Consider the following 25,769-nt stretch of genomic DNA (forward strand, 5'->3'; position numbering starts at 1 on the left):
GAGCAAATTAAATTTATTTTAGAAAGAGGAGGAAACCCAAGGCTCTACATTAAACAAATTGTCCATGGCTGTGTTTCAACATACTTAAAGTGAAGGGTAGCCTGTGGTTTTAGGTTCAGGCAGTCTCTGTGATGAGTCCTAAGAACTGAAGTCAGCTCTGAGTGGCTAAAATCAAGGCATATCTTCAACCTCCTCACTATTATTCCTCTGCTGAAATCTAAATAGGAGCATTTCCTCTCTCTTGCCTGCCAAGAAAATATAAACAACCACTGCTTATGTGAAACTCCTTACTCCATTTGGTCTACCAACCAGGAAAGAGCTTTTAGAATTAACTGTTTATTTTTAATTTACATGTCATCTAATTGGTAGGAAAGACAATATTTGCCCTCCCCACATCTATATCAAACAATTTAAACTCTATTAATAGTTTTAAAATAAATACACTTTTAAGTAACAAAGCTTTTGCATCTAACAAAAAGATAGACATTTTATTCCCCCGGTGAAATAAATCATTCTACGTGTCTGCACTTCCAAACCCTAGCTTCATTCAGAGTAGCAAGTACAAACCAATAACCTTCAGAGGAGTAGCAAGGTCTCCTACAAGTTAGCAAAGAGACCAGACTGATGCTCACTGCTCTGAACTATCTCTGAAGGACTAATAAGAAAGTCTTGCAAGCAATAATTACTTCAGCATTTGCCAGCGCTCTTTAAAACTATCTTTAGAAAGACACAATGCTTCCTATAAACTACTATTTCTACATCTAAAAAATATCATTTTGGTTAAAATTCAGATAAAAGTGTATATCCTAGTTCACATGTAGAGAGAAAACAAGATGTTGAAAATACAGAGAAAAGAATGTTTATGACAATGTAAGTGGATGTATGGAAGCAGTACAAGAGTTTGCAGAAGCAATAGGTTTCATTAGATTCATTGTAAAGTTGTAATAAAATAATTCATTTCATGATAAAACACTAAAACTTTACCTGAATTAAATGTCACAATTATGCAAGTTACTCCAACCCAGGTGAATTAATTTACCTAATAATCTTTTAATGAGTTATCAAATTATAGAAGAGCAGGCTTACGTTTTTTTCATAGTCTGACTAAATTGGGGAAATCTCTTCTTGTGAACTGAAACCATCTTAAGAGCTGGATGCTTGGTGTGAATACTTTCTATACTGGACCGTGCAGACTTAGATGATTTATAGGAATCACAGCCTTATCTGTCCCCAACTCTATGCATGTTCTAGCAATTTGCTCTTGTTTTTTCAGCCAAGTTTTAATTTTTTTCAATGCCCCATATCCTTACAATAAACAAGTTTTAAAAAAAGAAATGCATATATCTCAAGTTTTAAAACTGTAAAGCTAGTTATATGCATGTCATAGACTTTCTGCCTCTCAATACTACAGCTGGTTTATTTCAGACCATTTATTTGGTATTTCTTTAAAAAGCTCTAGCTATGAACTATTCCCCCAAGTCTTGTTACAAATCCTATAATGTTGCTTCAAAAGAAAAGCAATGTGTTTTACCTCTTAAGATCCTGTCTCCTTGCTCTCTTTGCCGGGACATTTTTTTCTCTGTCTTTAGGGCAACTCATGCTGGCAAAATGGAAATGTAAATTTTTGTGTTTGCACAGAATGAGTTGTAAAGTAGCACAGCTTAACACGTGTGCACGTGTTTATTATCTGGTTTTCATGGCAGAGCCCAGTGACTCTGTATGGTGCCCTTAATTATTGGTGTGAAGGGATTACTTTCTTTGCAGCCCAAACCTCCTGGTTCCCAGAACATCAGGGGTGAACAGTTAAAAATCAGCAGCCAAAGTCCCTAGTGAACAGACCATTTTCTTCATGGGGATGTGTTTATATTTATAATTTTTCACAAATGTCAGGTGAATGGAAAATCAATTTACTTTATGCTAACTAGTAGAAGTGAATGTGATTGATTATGAGGGGAGAATCATTATGCAACCACTATTATTTAGTAGTGCCTATTTTTCTCCGTGGCTGACATTAAAAACTCAATTGAGGACTTTTTAAAAACACTATTACATATTTTTTAATTTCAAGACATTGCATTTCACCAAATATTTCACATTTTTATAAATTTTAATACCAGAAACTCTCACTAAAATGAGCTTTATTCTTCAAATTTAAAAAGGTCAAAGATTTATAATTATTTAACAAAATTATTTAATTTTACATCAAGGTGAAAATGTTATTTTCTTTCTGAAACAGGAATTCTAGCTTCCTTTTTTATTCAAAAGTAGAGGCAGATCAAAATATACCTGAGAATAAGTAATTTAAGTTGAGGATTTAAATGTAAACAAACTGACTAAAATTAAAAGATTCTAACACCTATTTACTTCCTAGAATATTTGAATAACTTAGGAGTTCCCAAACCAAAAAATGTATAATAACTTTCCATAGGCACAATTCTTAGTCTTGATACTACTGATGCTGTGAGATGCATTAGTTTATTATTAAGAAGAATAAATCCTTATGTTAAAGGATTAATCCACCATCTGTTTTTACAGAAAAGAATAAATGTTTCATGAAATTCATCGACCTTAAGGAAAAGGCACAAGGTTCCACTGTCCTGAAGGCTTACCTTGAGGACATCTATCTATTTATTATTATTATTTAATTCTCTAAAAAATAAAAAAAAAAAAATAAACCTCAAGTGCCTATTGGGCCACTGAACTGTTAGTTATTCTTTTGTAAATGAGATGTGTCAATTATAAAGTAATTTTTGGAAATTACCATGTCTAGCTTTCTTTTCTTTTCTTTTTTTCCATAAAAGAAAAATGTCCTTTAACCTTTAAGAGAGACTGAAGTAACAAACAAACAAACAAAAGTATCTCTTAAGCAAATGTTGTTCATATCAAACCAATGTGATCAATGTGACCAAAATTAAAATCATCTATAATGTTAACAAATTTTCAATCCTTGATGTTAGAGTGTGTTCATGGCTTTACCTTAGGTTCTTATTTAAAACATTTTCTTTTGGAGAAAGATTGTTTGAACATTACAATTTTTCCTTAATGTGATCTTGTTTTCCCAAATGAGAGGAATTTCATGAAACTAAGTGAAATAGAAAAGATTTACCTCTGGATTCCCTGATCTTTTATTTATTATCTGAATAAATAAATATAGCATGAAATTACATGTATGACTTGTGCTTGAGAGAGTTTCTCAGCCTAACAATCAAGCTCATAGACAACATTTCTGTTGCTTTTGATTATGTAGAAAGTCACATGTGATTTCAGGCCACTTATAGTATGCTGGAACGCACATTAACTATATAGCTTAAACCTCATATTTCAATTCTGAGGGGTGAAGTTATTTATGAATAAATAAAGCAGCATACTTACAATAGTATAGGAAATGTTCTGGGATTTTTTAATATTTTTATTACTTTATACTTAAACCTCTCTTCTGATTCCTGAGCATATCCATGTATTTTGATTTACTGTCAGATGGTACACCTTAACAGACACTTACTATTCTGGTGCCTCTCAGTCAGAGATGTTTCCTAGCACAGTGGCATGATGGCTGATGGTAGAAATTACAGTGCTGACTCCTGCTCTTGTCATTGTCCTTGATGTCTGCATTTCAGTCTCCTCTCCCAGTATTTTAGCAGAGAAAATCCCTTCGTGTGCATCCTCTTTATGTTATGATGTGGACAAATTTTTATTTCTTTCTTTACACTTAGTACAACATCTCTATCAGATTTTTTTTAATGGTATAGATCAGACCAGAGATCACTACAAATTAATGTGATAGCTTTTCAATGACTAAAGTCAAGAACTTTGCTCAGTAAGAACATTTTTTTTCTTTTTTCATAGTAAAACTTCCAGGTCTCAGGACATATGTTGATCCACATACCTATGAGGACCCTACACAAGCAGTTCATGAGTTCGCGAAGGAGTTGGATGCCACCAACATATCCATCGACAAGGTTGTAGGAGCAGGTAACTAATGTGCCAATAGCTCTTCTATGAACAAAAAAGCTGCTAATCCTGAGTTTCCATCTAGCAGTAAAATTGCTACATGAGGAGCATGAGCTTATTCACCTTTTGAGACGTAAGTGAATTGCTATGGAGACAGGCATTTTCTGATTTCATGATCAAAGGCAAGCAATAAATAAATGCACCATTTAATGGAATGTAATGATTTCAAAGGTGCCAGACTTACAGTCTCTCAGGCCACGGCTGCCTTTTATTTATGGAATTCCAGGGACAGCAGTAGCAGTGGCTAAAAGCTGATCATGTGTCACAAAGCTATTGACTAAATGAGGACAGCAGGATAAAAGTGAGTCTCGCTATAAACAAAAGTAGTAATTATAAATCTTGATTTTTTTTTATTTTAAAAGTGTCTTTCAAATAAAAAAAACCAACAATCAAAAAAGAAAAGGCTTACACATTTGACATGAAAGGAGATAAACTCTTATTCTTGTTTTGCATTCTAAGTTATAGCAAAATTTCTCTTTCTCCTATTATCTCCACATTTGTAGTTACATATTCTAATTTGAGTTTAGGAAATCAGTTGATTTCTCAAATGTTATTCCTTTATTCCCCCCATCCACAAGGAACACTATAGTTTTTGCTAATCCTCATAAGCAAGGGTTAGTTCTACCTTGTTCATTCTGAAGTCTGTTAGATTTCATGACATCCGCATCACTGTTCCTACTTGAAAAATATGTGAGAAATATTTGCATCTTTTATTTTGGAGTTTAACTGGCTTTGTCAAGGCGTAGCACGAGTTATTTCTTTGGAAGTAATAGAGACTGTATTCCAAAAAATAACGTGAAGTCAGGGGAGGTTGAAACGTCTTAAAGAAAGTGCAAACAATTTGTTGAGATGTAGCTGGTAATCAACAGGATATTCCTCTATTTTGGTAGGTCAGACCATTCCTTTGACGAAAAACACAAAACAAAACAAAAACAAAACCAACCAAACAAAAACAAATAAGTAAGCCAAAGTTTATCTCACTTCTCTCCAGCCACCCTACTCAGAAAACTCCTAGCAATGTAAGACTATAAGCAGACAAACCTAGCATACCGTTAATCAAAAAACACTTCAGCATTAACCCCTAGTTGGTTACTACAAGGTTGATGTTAAAGTGTGATGCAATACAGACCTAATAGTCTGTACAATAATGGGAAAAGACATTCTGTGGGTGGCACTAGTTTGCAGCAATCATGGCTGCAATAGAGTCAGCGAAGACTATGTAAAGGGCTCGTGCTCTGAGGAAGTTCAGCACCTACTGGAAAAGTGATAGGTAAATCTTATCAGTAATCCTATAGGGTCCTAATAGCTCAAGGACATTTTTTTTTATCAATATTGGAAAGCTTTAAAACTCAGAGGTATTTCAATAATTTTAGATCATTTGCAGATTAAGGCAGCTTTATTGAGAACATCAAGTCTAAGAAGATATTTCTACCAGTGAGCTTTAGATAAAACTGGTTCCATTTCATTTGATAGTGTTGTATTGTTGTTCTCCTCCCAGAAGCCTAGAGAACTTTATAGCTAGTGTGTCAATGATACAACAAACCAATCCTCCAATAAAATGAATTGGTAGCAGATGCTTACCCTCTTATTTTCAGTGAGCATAAGTCTATAGCCAGTTTGGCCCTCACTGTAAAAACAGAATCGCTTCAAACATCTGAAATTAATCTAATGTTCAAGCTTAATATCTGTGCTGGCCCATTGATAACCCTGAAATAATGCTAGCTTTTTAGAACACGGAATGGAAACTCTGGTAGATGCTTCTCTCAGTTTTCCACTTTCATTTTCCTGATGTGGTGACTTAAACCACGTAGAGTTTCTCTGAAGGTTCATGAATATCCTGAGACTTTTTAAAGTCAAGTTTGCATTGCCATCTTCAAAAAATTAATTGAGCTTATAGAATATACCTTGGAAGTCCAAACACATAGATTTTAATTGAATTATTTAAAACAAACCATTGCTCTGCTTTGATGATTTTGGAGCATGTGTGTGTGTGTGTGTGTGTGTGTGTGTGTGTGTGTGTGTGTGTGTAGGTGCAATCACATATGCTTGTACGCATTGAAGGCAGTAGTAAGCCCTGGATATTTTCCTCTATTGAACTCTGTTTTGTTTTTGTTGTTGTTGAGAGAGTATATAGTCTCTCACTAAACCTGAAGCTCATAGCTGCGTATAAACTCAATGACCAACAAGCCCTGTCTCTGTCCCCACCCAGCACGGAGGTTGAAGACATGCATCACTATACCTGGCTTTTGCCTGGGAGCTGGGGTTGCTGACTCGGGACTTCATGTTTTGCCCAATCAGCTATCTTCTCAGACTCACAGAATTTTAATGTTTCATTATATTTTTTTTATTGCTTTTTCATATTCTAACAGGCGAATTTGGAGAAGTTTGCAGTGGCCGCTTAAAACTTCCTTCAAAAAAAGAGATTTCTGTGGCCATTAAGACTCTGAAAGTAGGCTACACAGAGAAGCAAAGGAGAGACTTCCTGGGAGAAGCCAGCATCATGGGACAGTTTGACCACCCCAACATCATCCGACTGGAAGGAGTTGTCACTAAAAGTAAGTAAAATCACAAGGCCTGCTTTTGTTTATGCTGAGGAGATATTGCATAAACTCAAAATCATTGAAGGATTTTGATATCCCAAGTAGCTTGGTTCTAACTAAATTCTGTTGAGGATAAACATACATTTTCTGGCAATATATAAATGGCAGCGGTGCTGTATATCACAGAGACCTTTGTCCTGCCTTTAGTCAGTTGATTAAAAGATTGTTTGAAGAGAATTAAGGAGGACAATCTTGTTTGCAGAGTGGAAGGATAGATAGCGGCTGGATTTTGACAGGAACTCCCAACTAGCTGCCTTTTCTTGCGGTACTCACAAACTTTGTTTAAGCTCTCAGATCTTTGCCCCTTTGCCCTCCTCCTGCCTTTAGGAAAATTATAGGAATCTTGGGGATGCTTCTAAGATGTAAGATTGGGGCTCTCAGAAGATGCATGGATTCTCTTTGCTTCTCGGGGGATTTCAGGTAGTTCTGACGTAGGCTCCCAGGTGCATTCCTGGCTGTGTTGGGGAACCTTTGGCTCCAAGCCATCGCTGAGCTCTGGATTTATATCCATGATGGTTTCTTCAGCCAGGCTGAAGGCATCCTGTGAGGCAGATCTGTGATTCTTGGCTCCAGTCCCAATGAAAACCTCTTGAGAATGTGCTGGGAAGTTTTTTTTCTCAAGATTTTGGAGCACAGGGTGAAGAATACGCGAAATTGGCAACAGACTTCATACAGTGAATGGCAACATATGGCAGAAAATTTGGCATCTTTCAGGGGATAATTCATTGGCACCGCATTTCCATACTCTATGGTTACCAACAGGCATTACTCATTATATTTTGAATAATGTTATTTTTCTGTAACATTGCATGCAGCCCCTTCTAAGTGACACTGATACCTTCTTCTACTTTAGTGAATCTAAAAAAGCATTTCCTGCTGCACCAGCACATGGCATATTTGAAAATTACTTTCATTTTCTTCTGAGTTTTTATATGAAATATATAGAATTAAGAACTTAACAATGTATAATGATTTAAACATATACAACATAACTGTTTGAAAACTTTTATTCATTTCTTGCCTCTGTACTCTTAGCTATCAGGCTATACTAAAAATAATGCTGAAATGTTTGGAGATAAAAAACATTTTTGTTTTTACCATTAATTAAAACATAGACAGGATTATGAAAATAGGTGATTCTATTGCCCTTTTAGGGAAAGAACATAATGTCATACATAGATGTACAGGATCACGTTTCATTGAGTGTTCAGTGTCATGTCCATTATGACAACTTGATCAATTGGTTGCTCTGTGAATCTGGAACCTAGCTGGGAAAGTCAATCCATTTCTACTAATGAAGCTATTCTTCTTATTCTGTTTTCACAGTAACCATGCCTCATTTTACTTCATGAAGGGCCTGCTGGCTTTGACTTTGTACTGTGGTATACGTACAGTGTCACTATCTCCTGGTGCATTAGAATTGGTCCTTTCTCTTTTTCATTTTCATGAGTACCCATACATCATAATGTCCTTCTTTACAAGTCACTACAGATGTTGACAAACACAATTTTCCATCTTAACTCTATCCCCAATTATAGACAAAACAGGTTTTTATGTTCTACTTTTCTTCTTTTAGTATGGATTTATTGTGTGCATGAATGTATTTGTGTATGTATATATGTATGTATGTATGTATGTATGTATGTATGTATGTATGTATGTATTAGGACACATGCATATCATATCACATGTATAGAGGTCAGAGACAACCAAAGAAGTTATTTCTTATCTTCCACCATGTGTAGACCTAACTCACATCATCCAACTTGGGAGCATATGCATTTACCTGCTGAGCCAGCTCCCAGCACATTTTCATGTTACAGCCTTATAATGTTGAATATCTTATTCAAGTTTGATTCTAGAACATTTTAGTGTCAATTACAACTACGTTCGTGGAGTAAAAGTTTGAAATGTGCTGTATCTCTCTAGTCAAATAAGAATGTGAGCAGCTGCCAAGCCTGCTTTATAATTACAGCCATCACATGCACTGTAAACATCATAGAGTAGTGTCCTCTAAGCTTGACTGTAAGCTCCTCAGTGGCATGTTAAAAAGCTGTAAGTCTGGCACTCTGCAATGGCAGAGGGCAATGCAAACATTTAGTCTCAACCTTAAGTGTTTCATTTAATACAAAATAGAGCTAATCTGCCACTAAAAGTTATTCTCCTGACCATTTTGTTTTCTAAAACTCAGTGTCTTCTGAAGTACCCAGTCATGTTCTAATTAGGAACTCAGTGGATCTGAAGTCAAATTCCAAGTCAGCCTTAGTGTGAGAACTACACATCAAACTGCTACAGGTGCTTCTTCGTGTGAAAGGGATTAAGAGCACTATAATACTTTCAGACACTTTAAATATCAGATAAGATTATACAAGACTCAATTTACCTACTTCTAACGAAGCACCAGCTTATGAGTCAACAAAAAAAATTCTGGAAAAGAATTCCTTGGTGTTTTTTTTTCTCCTTTGTGCTTAAAAGCCATTCTCCCTATTATTCTATTAATTGTGTGCTTGGAACCATTCAACCTATGTAACGTGCTATTTTTTTTCTGAAAGCTCGTTATATAATCATTACTTTTTCATTTATTTGAGTTGAGCCATAAACAACGTTAATGGCATGGTACTTGCTGAGCCTGATGGCCTTGAACAAGAGAAGGTGATAGACCCTCTGATCTTCAAAGTAGCAAAAAGCTGGGGCATGCTCTACGCAGAGCTAGGTACTAACATGTGTTATCAATTTTACTCGAAGTTCAAAAGGATGGAACGTAGTTTCAGCAAATGTTTGATATTTCTGCCATCACACCATTAGTTAAATGATGCTCAGGCTCCAACTGTAATTACCACTGGCAACATTTTACCTAGTAGAATAGAAAAACAGTTGTACTATGAATGGTATATTTTTCCCCTTGATTTATTTTCTAGAAGTTGAAGAAAAATAGAAAAACAACAGGTTTTACTGCACATCTCATATGTAATTTTGCATGATGAGGAATGCAGTGGAGAATGCATTAAAAGGATTTCATATGTATCCCATTGAATACCCACTTTGTGCAAAAAGATTATATATATTCCCCTCACATAAGAAGAGAAGACATTGTTAGAAGATTTCATACTTGGGTAACAATATCAAATCTTCATAAGAGTCTCATCTGTGCTTCTATTGTACTATATTTCTTATGATCGCACATTAGGCAATACATACATGGTAATTATTTTACCGATTATACGAATGACTTGTTAGAATGACAAATATTGGCAATGCTGATGATGCAAACTATTCTCACATAATCACAACCAAAGTTGACTACTGAGTCAGAAAACATGTATCAGCATGCTTTGTAACATAACCTGGAAGGTCTCTATCAGTGTTTTTAAGGGTGGCTATGAAGGGAATGATGTTTTACGTGTTTAAAGCATTTGGGTTATTTCACTATTACTGTTCATTAATATCTCTAGCATGACCTCATTGGAATTACAACAGAATTGGTATTTCACATTTTTCTCATTTATATAAATAGCATGGTTTCCTGGCATTTTGAAAGACTAAATACTAAAATATAAAAGTCAGTTCATGTAGATGATGATAAATAGTGACCCAAAACTGATCAATTTTAGAGACTGAGACACACACACAATCTCTCTCTCTCTCTCTCTCTCTCTCTCTCTCTCTCTCTCTCTCTCTCTCTCTCTTTCTGTCTGTCTCTCTCACTCTCACTTTCTTTCTTATTTGTTTTTTGAGATAGAGTGTCTCTGTATAGACCTGGTGTCTTGCACCTCACTCTTTAGACTAGGCTAGTCTCAAACTCAGAGAGAGCTTCACCTGCCTCTGCCTCCTGAATGCTGTATTCCCAACATAATAACTTTATACATGCAGGAACTCCATAGACAGAGGAAAATACACAGGGAGACACTATCTCAAGATATACAAGTGATTGTCCTCACACTAATGTTAGTAGTAAGATAGAAAAAGTGGCACCATTAAGTTAATGAGGCTGCACAAATGTTACTACCAGGCTAAGCAACGACTATCAGAAAGTAAAATAGCCAGTTACACTCTGGTTTAGTTTATTCTAAGAATGCAACATGGTTTGTTTAATAATTAATAACTTGAATATTAAATTGTTTAAAAGAATAAAAACACAAATATCTTCAGAAAACAAACTACTTTAAATTTAAAGATTATGTAATGTATCATCCATAGAAAATATAAAGGATTAGGGACATGGCTTAGTGTGTAAAGTACTTGTGCACAAGGATGGAGACCTGGGTTTGGATCCCCAGCACCAGTGTAAAAGCTAGGTGTGGCAGAGCACACGACTGTAAACTCAGTGCTTGGGATAAAAGGAAGGAGAGTTCTGTAGAATCAGGTGGACCCCCAGAGCTTTTTGATGTTTCATTCTAGAGGAATCAGTGAATTTCTCAAGTGTCTAAAAGCTTAGACAGAAAGCAATAGAAGAACAGAGCTGAAGTTGATGCCATGACTCTGGGTGTTTTCACATACAAAAATTTACACATATTACACATACTAATTATTTTTTAAGGAAAATGTATACTATAATATTAGGTGAATGTAAAGATTTAGTGTCAAGATGGCAATTGGTTGATAAAGACTTTGTAGTGCTAGAGTTTCAGACCCAGTACTTTAACCAGGAACCATCCTTATCTGAACCCCAATCACAAACATGACCTCTGCAATTGACAATGCCTTGCTGCTGGGCTGTGGAGCCACAGCTTAACTCAAATGGAGCTGGCCACTCCCTGCTTACATTATCACACACATTAGTAGATATAACTGTGGTTATTTCAACCAAAGAATGCCTCTATTTAAATGGAACCAGGAAATAATATCTTTTATCATTATAATGGTCTAATGAGAAAATAAAAAAGCTTTAATTTGCTATAAAATTTGTAGCAGTTTATTATGTACAAAGGAAAGTCTATAACGTTGTCATCGTGCACGCCTCCTGTCTCAGAAATACCGTGAAGTAAATTTCTTCGTTTTTTCCCCCCAATTTCCATGTCTTTTTTGTTGTTTTCCTTTTCTTCTTTGTCTCTAATTACCTAATTTTACTGAGAGAGAACTATCAACTAGTGTCCATGGTCTTTTATCATAGATCACAGCTATATATATAAAAGTGTACCTAAGGATCCACACATCACACAAGAAGCTAATACAAGAAGAGTGACATGAGTTTAACGCCAGCAGGGGCAATACAGCAAGTGCTAGGCCAGCCAAGAGGTACAGAGCAAGGCTCTGTCTCAAAAGAAACAGACTAGTTAACAGTATGTGCAAGGCTAAAAATAGCACTTTACCATGTGAGACACAATTTGTATTGTTTCTGGGCAACTAGCATTTCCTTTCATATTTTAATACTGATAAATAATTTTAAATTTGAATGTGAATATTTTAACCCCAAAACTGAGATTAGAAATTTGTAAAGTCAAATGACTATGCCTCTAACAGTCATTTCCACACGTCTTGTCCTTGTGGAAATTTATGTTAGAATAGTTGTAGTCATCAATATCCAAGGCTTTTTCTGAAGTTTTTAGATGTTATCATTAGGCAGTGATATCATGATTTCATATATCTCAAATATCTCTTAGTAATTATGGAACTGAACTACTTATAACAGACTGGCTTTGTTCTTTACTGCGTATCCTTGAGAGACTACATTTTTTCCTAACTTTTCTATACTTCTTAGTAAATTTAGAAGTAAAAATGAAGCTGCATTGTACAATTTGCCTTGCTAATATTTGGTGGACATTTTTTCAGCCAATCATAGGCGAGAATTCCCACTAGGCTTACTATATATCTCCAATATGTCTTGGGGTCTTCTCATGACAATAAAAGATACAGGTTCAATTTTGAAGAAGCAGATTGTGCAATGTGCTAATCAAAGCACACAGGATGAGTCGTGCAAACTTGAGTACCAGCACACTGCATAATGTACAGATGAGCTGATGTTTCGCAGATCATTTCCCACTATGTTTAATGCATGCTACAGGAAATTCTCACCAGCACTCCAGAGTCTGCTTTTAACCATATTTATCGAGATCACAAAGGAAACTCTAAGTTAAGATATTGCTTTCCAAGTGGTTCTGATTGCTCTTTGTTGGTACATTTGGGTTGCTGGATCTTTGAACTTAATGCAAAGCACATTTCCAGACTTGCCTATCTTAAGTGAAGTGTTTACAAATACCTAAATTAGAAGAGCTAAAGGCAGCCTGATCTGATTTCTGAATGGTCATGGGGCTATGGCTTAATTGACTGGTTTGACTTGTTAGCTACTTTTATTTCCCTTGCCAAACATTTTAAAAGGCATCCTAATGAGAAATGAAATGGCCATAAGGCTGAGCGCCAGAGGAAATCAGAGATACGCAGAGAGCTGAGTGGTATACAAAGGCAGCAACCTGCCCACTGAAGCAGAGTGTCGTCAACTACTTTTGAAGCATGCATTCAAGTTTGGTAGCGTATTATTCTCCTCAGAATTATATTAGGAAAGAGGACAGACCCTGATAATGATCTGTAGAGATTCAGAGTAAGGAAGCTTCCCACCCACGCCCCTCCCCCGTCCCTGCCTGTTCATTCCTTCCTTTAAATCATTCATGTATTTTTACTACAGGACAGGGCTGGAAGTAAAGTATCTTAGAAGACAACAAAGTCTCTATGATCTGAGTAAATCTTGCATTTCTTCTTGAAAATTGTCAAATTAACATTTAGCTAGAATTTGGAAAAGGCAAGACATATCTATGGCTAAATCAAAGAGATGCCTTGATGTGGAGCCTAAAGGATATAAATAAATCTATGCATTAATGAAAATAGTACAACATATCAGTTGATAATAATATTTGTGAAAATTATTTAAGCATTTTCATATAATTTAAATATGTGGATGTTTAATTAAATAAAATTATTAAGATATATTAAAATTATAATCAATATAAGCATAATTGCATGGTATTGATTCATGATACGCTGATTAAGGAACGTGTAAAGAAGTAAGTAAATAAAAGAAGATAATTTGTAGGATAAAAAGGCAAGCTAACTGAGAATGTAGCTTATTTGGTAACATACCTCACAGCATGCATGAGGCCCAGGGTCTGATTCCTCTCCCTGGACAGACACTGGGTGGCAGATATGCCCATGAGGAATACGCTGCATACAGAAGGAGGGGAAGGATCAGAAGGCCATTCCCAGGCTTTGCTGCTTAGTAAGCTCAAGACACACCTAAACGACATGAGAGCCTGCCCTAAAAATAAAAATAAGGTAGCTAAAACTGTAAAGAAGGAAAACTTGGCCTTATGCTACTAAAATAATCAAAAGTAATACATACGAATGAAAACAGATGAGGAAGAAAGGAGAATTTAAAAAGAAAATAATAAACTGATCTCCACTCAGAGATGCATAGAAGGGAACTTGTTACTGTGTCTTCCAATTAGATGAATGTGATTGGTTGACCCAAGCCTGTTCTCAGGAGCTCTCAGTTGACCTAACCTGGGTCCTCTAGACTGGAAGAGGACCGTGTTATGCTACATGATATATTTTGTTACATGAACATGTAACTACAGGCAGATTAACATCAGAAGCTATGAGGGTGAGCAGTAAAATGAGAGAGATAAGTGTAAGCCTGACCTACAGCCTACAGCTCCATAAACATTACAGACTAGATACATGAGCGCTGAAGCTCTGAGTGTCCTCCGTGGGGTGATTAGTTTTAATTTTCAATCTGCCATCATCTAAAGTAGCCCATGAAGACGGTCTCAATGAAGAATGGTCTGCATGACCTGAACTGTGCTCCTGTCTGGGGGAGGTGGTCTTGATTACGCTTCTAGATGTGGGCAGACTCAGCCTAAGGTGGCTGGCATTGGTCCCTAGATCCCCTGTCAGGAAAAGGGAGACAACCAGCTGAGTGCTGGCATGCGCACATTCGCTGTCTCTCGGTTCTTAACTGGGAAGATAATTGGCTGCTTCCACTGCTGCTGCCTTTACTTCCCCACAGTAACAGACTGTGATGTGGAATCGGGAGCTAAAATAACCTCCTTTCTCCTGAATTGCTTTTAGGCAAGGCATTTTTATCACTGTAAGAGAAACTAAACTAAAACAATGAGGCTGAAGAAGAAATGTTTGATGCTTAAGATCATCTTAGAATCACTGACTCTTGAGAATACCTTAGAAGCTAAAGAGTAAAGCTGTATACTTCAATGTTTTATGGCAGTGGAACACTATGATAAATAATTTAATTTAGATAAAGTAGGTTATGGGCCTTTGATCTGGAACCTAGCCTTTTGCTTCCCCTCCCCCCCAACTCCCCCCCCCCATTTCATTTTTAAACATGGTTGTTTTTATTGCAACTTTGTAATGCCTGGAGAACACAAATTTTCCTGTGTTTATTAGATGTGTCAAAGTATATTATATAGGTATGTTCTTTGGTTGCCACCAGCTAAGAGTGCTGATGAGTGTATGTTTATCGTGTATTGTACCTGTAGGTAAGCCAGTGATGATTGTGACAGAATATATGGAGAACGGTTCCTTGGACAGCTTCCTACGTGTGAGTAATATACCACATGTAAAGTATTTATGTGTCTATATGATAGAGTGTATGCAAATACACATACTGACAAGTGAATCAGAAAATATATGTCTTCTAGTACTGTGCTAAGTATCTGGTGTCAAAATTTCAAGTAAAAGAGAAATCAACTAGGATTACTTAGCAAAGGGAAAATGGTAATGTTTCAGCTTTATCTTGTACCTCCAAATGTGAAATATTTGTATTTTAGAACTTTTTAAAAAAATGTATAAGGCTTTTTTGTTTTTGTTTGTTTGCTTGCTTGCTTGCTTTTTCCAGACAGGGTTTCTCTGTGTAACCCTGGCTGTCCTGGACTCCTTTGTAGACCAGGCTGGCCTCAAACTCACAGAGATCCACCTGCCTCTGTGTCCCTGGTGCTGGGATTAAAGGTGTGTGTCACCATGGCTGGCTCTGAAGAAGGCTTTTGTATTGTCCCAAATCATAGCTTTAAAATAAATTTAAAGATAGAAAATTTAACCTAAAGTCAGGTTATAAATGAAATTGATATGACCTTTGCCTTTTCCTTAATTACCCCAGACTCACCGCTCATGTATATATGTCCCCTCAGACATAAGAAGGCTTATAATGGTAAAGTATACATATCCTCAACTGAGGGATATAATTTTAGTAATACATTTTTTTTAATTTTAAGGTTTATAATTTAATATATTTAAAATGTTACAGTTTAATGCACTTCAACAAATATGTTAAAGAAATGCAAATTTTTTCATGACATTCACAACACCAGTAATGATTTCAGGGAATGGCAAAAGAGATATACCCTAAATACAAGGTTCTTTTAGTACTTTACAAATTGATCTATTTAATATTTTGTCTTAATATTAGTTTTTGAGAAGGATCTTGATCATCATACAAAGATCAAGACAATCCTGTTTTTAATGAAATTCTGATTATATGATAGTGTATTGGATGATGCAACCACTATCAATTTTATGTTCATCGTGCTTTCATTTGTCTACAGATCATGGTAGTCTTAGAGGATTTCAGGTAAAATATATAGAGTCAATAATGAAAAGAGTTGGCATATGAAATTGTAATGTAAACAGAACATATTTTATACTTTATTGCAAATGTATTTCAGAAACATGATGCCCAGTTCACAGTCATCCAGCTGGTGGGAATGCTCCGTGGGATAGCATCAGGAATGAAGTACCTTTCAGATATGGGCTATGTTCACCGGGACCTGGCTGCTCGGAACATCTTGATCAACAGTAACTTGGTGTGTAAAGTGTCTGACTTTGGACTCTCTCGGGTGCTCGAAGATGACCCAGAAGCTGCTTATACTACCAGAGTGAGTAATGGGGATTTCCACCATCTTTGTTATCCATACTGTAAATGTGTGAGTATACAAACAAGTAGAAATCGTAACATAGAATCATGTGTCAGTTTTGATTTTTATGGATAGAGATATCTCTCGGAAATTAAAATATCATTTATTCCATGAGAAACTGATAGTTTGCATTTAAAAACCAAATAACAATTTTAATTCTGAAGTAACACATTTAGCCTAAAAATCCCTATTCAACACAACAAGGTTTCTACATGCTTAAATTATTGAAATTTTATTCATTGATTTTGATTGCACTGTCTTTGGTGGACAGGTTTAATAAATTCTCTGGGTTCTAATGCTACTGGAAAAAATTTTAAACACCTAAAGTTAATAACCTCAGTAATTATTTAAAACTTAAAGGAAGATTATTTAAATCCATTTAAGGCATTTTCATCCTTAGTATATATGTTCTGAATATATGTCTATGTATAACAGGTTTACTTTATTAGCGAATATATTCTTTATAATGTATTTTCATTTTAGATGAGGAAAAATTTTAACTTTGTAGATAACTGAACAACACACACACACACACACACACACACACACACACACACACACACACACACAAAATATAGCTCTGAACACCTGGTGAGATTAGAAACATTGCTTGGTTAAAACATGGTTTCTCTTGATGCTGCTTTGTTCTCTACAAACATGAGCTGGTACAGGTTCTAAAATACAATATCATATTTCTGGCTACACTCTCATCCCAGGAGAAAACATATGTAGCAATGGTTAATATTTATTTATCATCCCAAGAAATTACTTTATCCTCCTCACTATTTCTCAGGCCTCTAATGATGTCTTTTAAATTTTTCCATAACTCTATAAACTTGTTTTTTTTATTAATTTATTCATATTACATCTCAGTTGTTAGCCCATCCCATGTATCCTCCCATTCCTCCCTTCCTCCCACTTCCCCCCTACTCCCCTCCCCTCCCCTAAGTCTGTGTCTGAGGGGGACCTCCTCCTCCTGAATATGCTCATATGGTATCAAGTCTCTCCTTGGTGACCTATTATCTTTCCTCTGAGTGCCACCAGGCATCTCCATCCAAGGGACATGTTCAAATATGGGGCACCAGAGTTTGTGTGAAAGTTAGATCTCCTTCTATAAACTTGTAACAGTCCAAAAAGAGTATCATTCCTTGTACTGTTCCTGTATCAACTGTCATATTAAAAAATACTTCCAGTTTCAATAAAGCACATCTAATAAGAGAGTTATATTTAAACTTATTAATAATATAAGCTATCTCATGTGTCAGGATTTAATTTCTCTGCCACATATAATCATTAAATGTGAGCATCCTTGTCTTGATCCTAGAATATTCAACACAATGATGGCTCTATGGGAAGTGGACAGGGTCTTGCAAACATGACCACGTGCTTTCTAGAGATTCACTTGTGTTACTGCCAGAACTTTAGTATATTGGTTGTGACCTTGTTAGGACTAGAGACACTTGAGGACCACTAATTTGGCTTTAGTAAAGAAGGAAGTAGCTGCTAAGTCAATTGTAAATATTCTTATGTGTAATTTTTGAACAAGAATTCAATAGGTTTTATGTTTAAACTTCATTGTCAGAAGATTCTTGCCAACCACACCAGCCACTTGGATCTGTTCCCTTCCCTCACATAGTTGCTCAAAGCTTGTGCTCCTTTGGAGTACTCCCAAATACCCATGGGGGTCCCAGCTTCCTTCAGAGAAGCATCTGCATGTCTACAGTAATTTGGGAATCATTGACTTAATCTCCAATAACAAGCTTTGTTTAGTACAGTAATTTTATGATTTACTCTTAAGATGAGTATGATTATAAAGTCATTGGACTGCTATATTTTTATGTAAACCCATCAAAACAGCTGAGTTACCATTCTAAGCAGTTGTGTGGAGAAAGTGTACTGACTGAAGAATCATTGTTAAACAAAAATATGAGAGCTTCCCTTTTGAAATGCAAAACTAGAATGTGTCAAGTAATATTAACGAAAACTTGTGTAAGCAAATAACTGGCAGGCAAAGTTTGTTACCACAAATAAAATTGTGCAAGAGGGATATATTTGTTATAAATCTGATGAACCCACTTTAAACATCACATGTTACTTAAGTAATACTTACCAGTATTCCATAGTGTCTGTATTTTCTATAATTTGAGAAATACCATTCAGTATTTCAATATATTGACTCTTCGCCACAGCCTTTCTGGATGCTGTTGCCCTTAGGAAAAAAGAAATCAAACAAAGAAATCTTGCACCACATTTGATTCAGTGTTGCTGACGGAGGGTGTCTGCTGTTCCTACATTTTTTATCAAACGTCTCTGTGAGAAGAAGGCAAAATAAAAAGAGTAGTGAAGAAATTGTATCAATTAACTGTGTATTTAAAAAACTAAAATCTTTAGAGACTGGATACATGGCTCAATAGGCAAGAGCACTTGCTCTGCTTTGCTGAGGACTTGAATGCAAACCTCAGTATTCATGTAAAAACCTAGGCTCACAATTTAAAATTTTAAATAATAAATAAATAAAACATAAACATCTTCAACTGGACCATTTATGTAGTGGAAAATATGCTTTATCTCTAAGCATACTACCTATTTCTCCATACTTTTCTTTTTGTTCTTATATATATATATATATATATATATATGTATATGTGTGTGTGTGTGTGTGTGTGTGTGTGTGTGTGTGTGTAATATATGATATCATATATCATGTAATGATTGCCACTTATGTTCTAAACTGTATTATGAAAAGAACAGGTCAAATAAACAGTAATTTTGTGCGTGTGATTCAATTTTCATAAAGATTTTAAGCAAGAATCAGCTATTTTCAGTACCCATGTCCAATTATTTTTCTTTATTTTTCACTCCTGAGTTATGTAAAAATTGCAAATGTTGACACTGTACATTGTACAGTATTATCATGAATCCTGTACCCTCTGCAAAATACCATTTCAAACTCTTGGGATGTTGCAAGTGAAAAGGCTATAAAGTTTTAGTATTATTATGAAAATAGTTTCAAGCTCACAGACTCTGAAACGCTCTTGGGATCCCTACAGATGCCTGGGTGACACTTTGAAGACAATTGCTACATGTTCTTTATAAGGAAAGTACCCTGAAAACTAAATAAATATTTCAGTAGTCATTAAATGGTATAAATCTAAATTATGATGTAGTTTTTGCGATATTATATGTCTTAAGGAGCTGTTTGTAGAGCGTAACTGCAGCTGCGCTCTGCCTTCACAAATCACACTGAAAGCCCCTGGATTTCATTTGGCTGGTGTGATCGGAGCACGCAGCCCCACAGATAGAAATCCCAGAGAACTTCTGTTGTTGAGCAACAAACAGCAAAAGAATTTCTCCTTTCTGTTTTTTTTTTTCAACACCTCACTTTCAAAGTATAATCGTGACATGTTTCCTGTCCTCTTTGTTTCGGCCAGTTCTACTATATAATTTATTTTAGATGAACCATGTGGAGAGGCAAGAACCTAATCATGTAATTTGTGCTTACAGATATAAACATATATACAGATATGCATGTACATACAGATATATACATACATGAAAACACAAAAGAAAGAAATAATAAAATGAGAATGTTACCTAGAACTTTCTGCCACTGAGTATGTTTTCAATATTTTTTACATCACTTTTAGTTTATTTATTTATTTTATATTATTTTTTTTTACTTTAGCATGTATATATGCATGGTTGTGTCTGTGTCTGTGCCAATTAACATTCTTACTATCTTGGTCAAACAGGACCCACAATTCCAACATATTAGCTGTGAATCTGCTGTTACATTTATGGTCCTCACTAAAGAAAGAGTAGACTTGTCCATAATCTGTAGGACGGGCAGGCAACCCTTTCCTTTTCAGATTCTCAATGATATTAGGCATATAACTATTTCATGGAGTGTCATAGGAAACTTGAGAAAACTATGAGCTTTCTTTTGGACCTGTCATCCACTGTTACATCATTTTCTCTTTTCTTCATTCTGACATTGAATCCTGAGCATAACCAATCAAATTTCAAGCTCGGTTGAGAGCATCCCATCTTTGGTCATAAAGAACATTTTATGTCTTTAGATTTTAGATCTGTGGCTCTGCTGAGCTGTTTCCAGTAATAGTGTATTTATCCAGGTATTTGCTGATTTTGTTTTGTAAGTGAAAATGCTGGCTAATGCAATAGAACTTAAATGATATTTTTGTTCACTGTACCTCCATTGTAAATGATGAAAACCTAGTGATTTGTTCCGGAAGGGTTCTCAACTGAAAACTGTTAACACCAAAAAAGCAGGGCATAAAACATTCAATGAGTGCAAAGTCATGAGATCAGATCTTGGCTCTGCTCACTTCTAGATTTTCAGATCAGGTGAAAACATCAACTGAAGGAAGAGCAGAAACATGCATGGGGTAGCTCCTTGTTTTTTCCCCTTTTTAGGAAAATTCCTTTTCCTAATGACATCTATCTGTTCCCTTCAGTCCCTTTAGTCCCTTACTCTATACCTACCCTCTGTGGTTCTATGGATTGTAGCTTGGTTATCATCAGCTTAACAGCTAATATCCACAAATAAGTAAATACATACTGTATTTGTCTTTCTGGATTTGTTACCTCATTAAGACGGATCTTTTTCTATTTGTCTGCACATTTCATGATGTGATTTTTAACAGTTGGGTAATACTCTATTGTGTAAATGTACCACATTTTCTTTATCCATTCTTCTTTCTGTTGACAGACATCTGGCTTGTCCCTAGTTTCTGGCTATTCTGAAAAAGACAGCAATGACCACTGTTGAGCAAGAGGTTTATTTTTTTGTTTGGTTTGTTTGGTTTATTTGGTTTAGTTTTTCGAGACGGGTTTTCCCTGTGTAGCCTGGCTGTCCTGGACTCGCTTTGTAGATCAGGCTGGCTTTGAACTCATAGAGATCCACCTGCTCCTACCACCCAGAGTTTTGGGGTTATAGGCATGTGCCACTGCACCCAGACAAGGAAGTCTCCTTGTAATAAGAAGCATCCTTTGGGTGTATTCCCAAGAGCAGCATAGCTGGATCTTCAGTAAATTCAATCTCCCTCTTACTGAGGAACTGCCACATTGATTTCCATAGTAGCTGTATGAGTTTGCAACCCCACAACTAATGTATCATGTTCCTCTTAATCCACATCCTCAAGAGCATGTCCTGTTACTTGCTATGCTGATCTCAGCCATTCTGACAGGTGTAAGATGAAATCTCAAAGTAGTTTTGATTTGCCCTCAAAGTAGTTTTGATCAGCATTTCCCTGATGGGAAAGGATTATAAACATTTCTGTTTAACATTTCTCAGTTATTTGAGTTTCCTCTTTTTTTCAATTCTCTGATTAAATCTATACCCCATTTTTAAAAATTTGCTAATTTGCTTTCTTGATATTTAGGTATTGAGTTCATTGTACTTTTTGGATGTTAACACTCTCCCGGATGTGTAATTGGTAAAAAAAAAATATTTTCTCATTTGGTAAGCTGCAACTCTGTCTGAATGATGGTGTCCTTTGCCCTATAGAAACTTCTTAGTGTTACAGGTACCATTTATTAAATGTTGACCTTAGTACCTGTGCTAACAGTGTTGTCTTAAAAAGTCTTTTCCAAAGAGATAACGTCAATGAGGTAAAGGTTATTTTTAATTTATCTTCTATCAGGTTCAGTGTATCTGGTTTTATGTTGCTATCTTTGATCCACTTGGAGGTTAGTTTTATGCAGTTACTAAAAATAGCTTTATTTTAATTCTGCATGCTTCCAATTTAACAAGCCTCTCTTGGTCTAGACCCCATTTTTAAATTTCTTGATGTCGAGTTTCTTGAGTTCTTTATGTAATTAGAATATTAGCCTTCTAACAAATGTGTAGTTAGGTTAGCAACTGAACTGCCACTTATGCCTACTAGGAGAGGAAAAGAATGAGTTTTCTCCAACAGAGTCACACAATAGAGATATCAACCACTACAAGACAGGCTCCTGTTTAGAAGCAGTTAACCAACATATAATGGACTCCACAGATGTTTTATGTGCTTTTTATTTTATTTTTTTTTTTTTGCAGTTTTATGCTTTTTAAATTTTGATTTGGGGACATGGTTTTATTGTCTTTGGTTTGTGGAAGGTTTGTTGTTGTATTGGGTTTTCGTTTGTTTGTTGAGAAAGAACTTAAAGTTGGGTGGGTAGGGAGGAAGAGAAGGTTATGGAAAGATTGGGGGAAGGGGAAAATATGATGAAAATATATTTAAATTAAAATTGTTCTAAATAATGAAAAGCCATACTTAAATCAATGAAAAAAAATGTACAATGTTGCTCAGGTGAGACCAAATTTTATGTCTTCCTGCTTCAGTCTCTGCTTCAGTACAGGTATTGTAGGCAGAACGATGCTGTGCTCGAAATCCTTCCTTTTCTATGCCCCTTCATAAAGAGTCAGTCAACAAACCATGAATTCTACCCATTGTGATGCCTGACCCACTGTTGTCCTAACCTTACTTCTGAACTTCCTTTGCATTTCCAACAGGGACTCACTAAGTACACACATACAAGGGATCTGTAATCATTCTCTCTCTCTCTCTCTCTCTCTCTCTCTCTCTCTCTCTCTCTCTCTCTTTCTCTCTCTCTCTCTCTCTCTCTGTGTGTGTGTGTGTGTGTGTGTGTGTGTGTTGATCTCAAATTCCTTAGAAGGGTTATCAGTGGGATGTTGCATATGAGGTTACTGGTTCATCTTTACTAATTGCATGATTGCTAAATTAAATTTGTAAGTCTTCTTCAAGCTATATTCTTCTTTATTTTTTATAATGTAAATGTGCTTACAGTAGGGTGATATTGAATCGGAGCTTCCATTGGAATTTATGTTGAACATTTAGGTTGTGTGTGTGTGTGTGTGTGTGTGTGTGTGTGTGTGTGTGTGTGTTTGCTATTCAGAAATTATTTTCTATTTAATTTGCCCTTTGTAAAGTCGGATTAAATCTTATTGTACCTGAGTATGTGCTTTTATATATATTCTGGTATCAAAACATCTTGTCAGATACATACTTTGAAAATATTTTATACCATTTTCTTTGGTGCTCTGTTGATTTGTTCCTTTGTTACGCTGAAGACTTGGTTTATTTTAACTCTGATTATCTAGATTTGCTTTCACCCTTCATCTTTGGGAGTTTGTTGAAATTTTCATGCTGGTTCTAAAGTTCTGAAGTACCTTTCCACACTTTCTTCTGGTCCCATCAGAGTTTTATATTGTACACTAAGACTTCACAGTACACTGAGCTTGTAAATGGTGACAATGGGCATGGGTTTCAGCTTTCCTTCTGGAGACATTCAATTTTCCCACAACCATCCATTGAAAAGATACTTTTTCAAGTAGTGCATACTTTTAGCATAGCTGTCACTAAGTCTTTGATGGCACATTACAAATTTGCTTCTGGGTTTTCTCCTTTTGGTTTCTTAGTTTTAGTGTCTGTTTTTATGACACTATAACACTCAAGTGTAAAGAAAACAAACATTGGGTCTAGAAAGATGGCTCAGCAATTAATAATTCTCACATGAATATGCTTTACTCCAATGTACACATCATTTAAAATAATTTTAAAAGCTATTTTAAAATAAAAATTGGTTTATATATAATGCATAATCTGCCATTTAAAAGTGAACTAAATTTTGGAAAGTGCTAGAGTGTCTTTATGTCATATTTAGCTTTATTCTGCAGGCTTTATGCTGTGGTACAGGTGTGCACTTCCCATTGTAATGCCTAAATTTTATAGTGTTTTTGTGAGCATCTCGAAGGGACATAAACATTACTTATTTGGGTTTTGTATTTTGCAACTGTAGAATTATTTGAGTATGAGTATTCTCCTGTCTATTAATACATTCTTAATAGTTTTCCATAAAGTTGAAAAATCTCAAGAGTTCAAGGGTAGGCTTCTGTTTCTTAAAGAGCCATCTGTCTCTGATTGATCATGGCAACCAACATCTGGTTAAACTATTTCTCAGTGGCCCTTAGGTAGGAGCTACTTAGGAGTAGAATAGATGTCCCCTCTGGGAGGTGCTTTCCCTTGGGGTGTACCTTGTTGTCTGCTATAGTGAGCGAAGCTGGGTCCCTTGTATCAGATAGATGCTAAAGCCTTCAGCAAAGTGATTTATCAGTGTAGTTCTGCTTTCAACCTGAGAGCCTAATATTTGTCTCCACGCTCAATGTTCAATTACTCTGGGTTTACTCAGATTACCCTCCTGTGTCCTTTGTCACTTGATGTATGATCAGACAGAACTCACAGGCAAGATATACGAAATGAGCATCCTCAGGACAGTTCTTATATCAACAGGGAATTATTTTCACAAACAGTGGTAATGACGTAGAACGTAGATAGATATAGATAGAAATAGAGGTAGATAGATAGATGATAGGTAGATAGATGTTATATATATATGGAGAGAGAGGAGAGAGAGAGAGAGAGGAGAGAGAGAGAGAGGAGAGAGAGAGAGAGAGGAGAGAGAGAGAGAGAGGAGAGAGAGAGAGAGGAGAGAGAGAGAGGGGGGGAGAGAGAGAGAGAGAGAGAGAGAGAGAGAGAGAGAGAGAGAGAGAGAGAGAGAATATACTTTAGCATCCATGCCAGCAAAATGAACTGACATCAAGTATGCTCCTGCAGAAAAAAATAACCATCATTTGACTAAGTGTCTTCTTGTGCAGTGGTTCTCAACCTGTGGGTCGCAACCTCTTCATGGGGTTCATATATCAGATATTCTTCCAATTAAATGCTTATATGATGATGCATAAAGGCAGCAAAATTACAGTTATGAAGGCACAGTGAGTAATTCTATGGTAGGGGAGTCACCACAACACGAGGAACTATATTAAAGGGTTGCAACAATAGAAAGTTTGAGAACCACTGGGATGGACACTATCAAATTGAAATTTTGAAATGTTGTCTTTTGACATTTTAAATAACAGTTCACTACATAATATTTTAGAGACTCAAAAAGGCTTTAAACGCCTGTGACTAAAACAGGAAGATAGCAGGTAGGCATTGTTTCATATATCCTCTACGGAGTGATTGAAACTCTTTATTCATCTCCTTTAATTCTTCTATAAGTTGTATAGAAGGGAGACAAGACACATGCTTAAGTAAATACATGGTTTAGTATGAAGTTAATCTCTCTTAAAGAGCTCAAAATAATTATGACGGTAAATGTCATCACCCTTGCTGTACATATGCAGTTAGCACAGGAATTTGAAAGCTGGAGAGGTAAGTTTTAT

General features: G+C 35.8%; 1 protein-coding gene across 3 annotated transcripts in view; it reads left to right on the forward strand.

Moving 5' to 3' along the window:
* Nucleotides 1–25,769, forward strand: part of EPHA3 (EPH receptor A3) — a 320,902-nt gene that overhangs the window by 267,426 nt on the left and 27,707 nt on the right. For all 3 annotated transcript variants that reach the window (XM_084802235.1, XM_084802236.1, XM_084802237.1), the window contains 4 exons: nucleotides 3,847–3,972; nucleotides 6,381–6,566; nucleotides 15,095–15,156; nucleotides 16,277–16,486. In XM_084802235.1, the coding sequence (XP_084658361.1) occupies nucleotides 3,847–3,972; nucleotides 6,381–6,566; nucleotides 15,095–15,156; nucleotides 16,277–16,486 (584 nt within the window). The remainder of the gene's footprint in view (nucleotides 1–3,846; nucleotides 3,973–6,380; nucleotides 6,567–15,094; nucleotides 15,157–16,276; nucleotides 16,487–25,769) is intronic.

Source organism: Acomys minous (assembly GCF_964271855.1).
Source record: "Acomys minous genome assembly, chromosome: 11".
In the NCBI taxonomy this organism is placed as follows: domain Eukaryota; kingdom Metazoa; phylum Chordata; class Mammalia; order Rodentia; family Muridae; genus Acomys; species Acomys minous.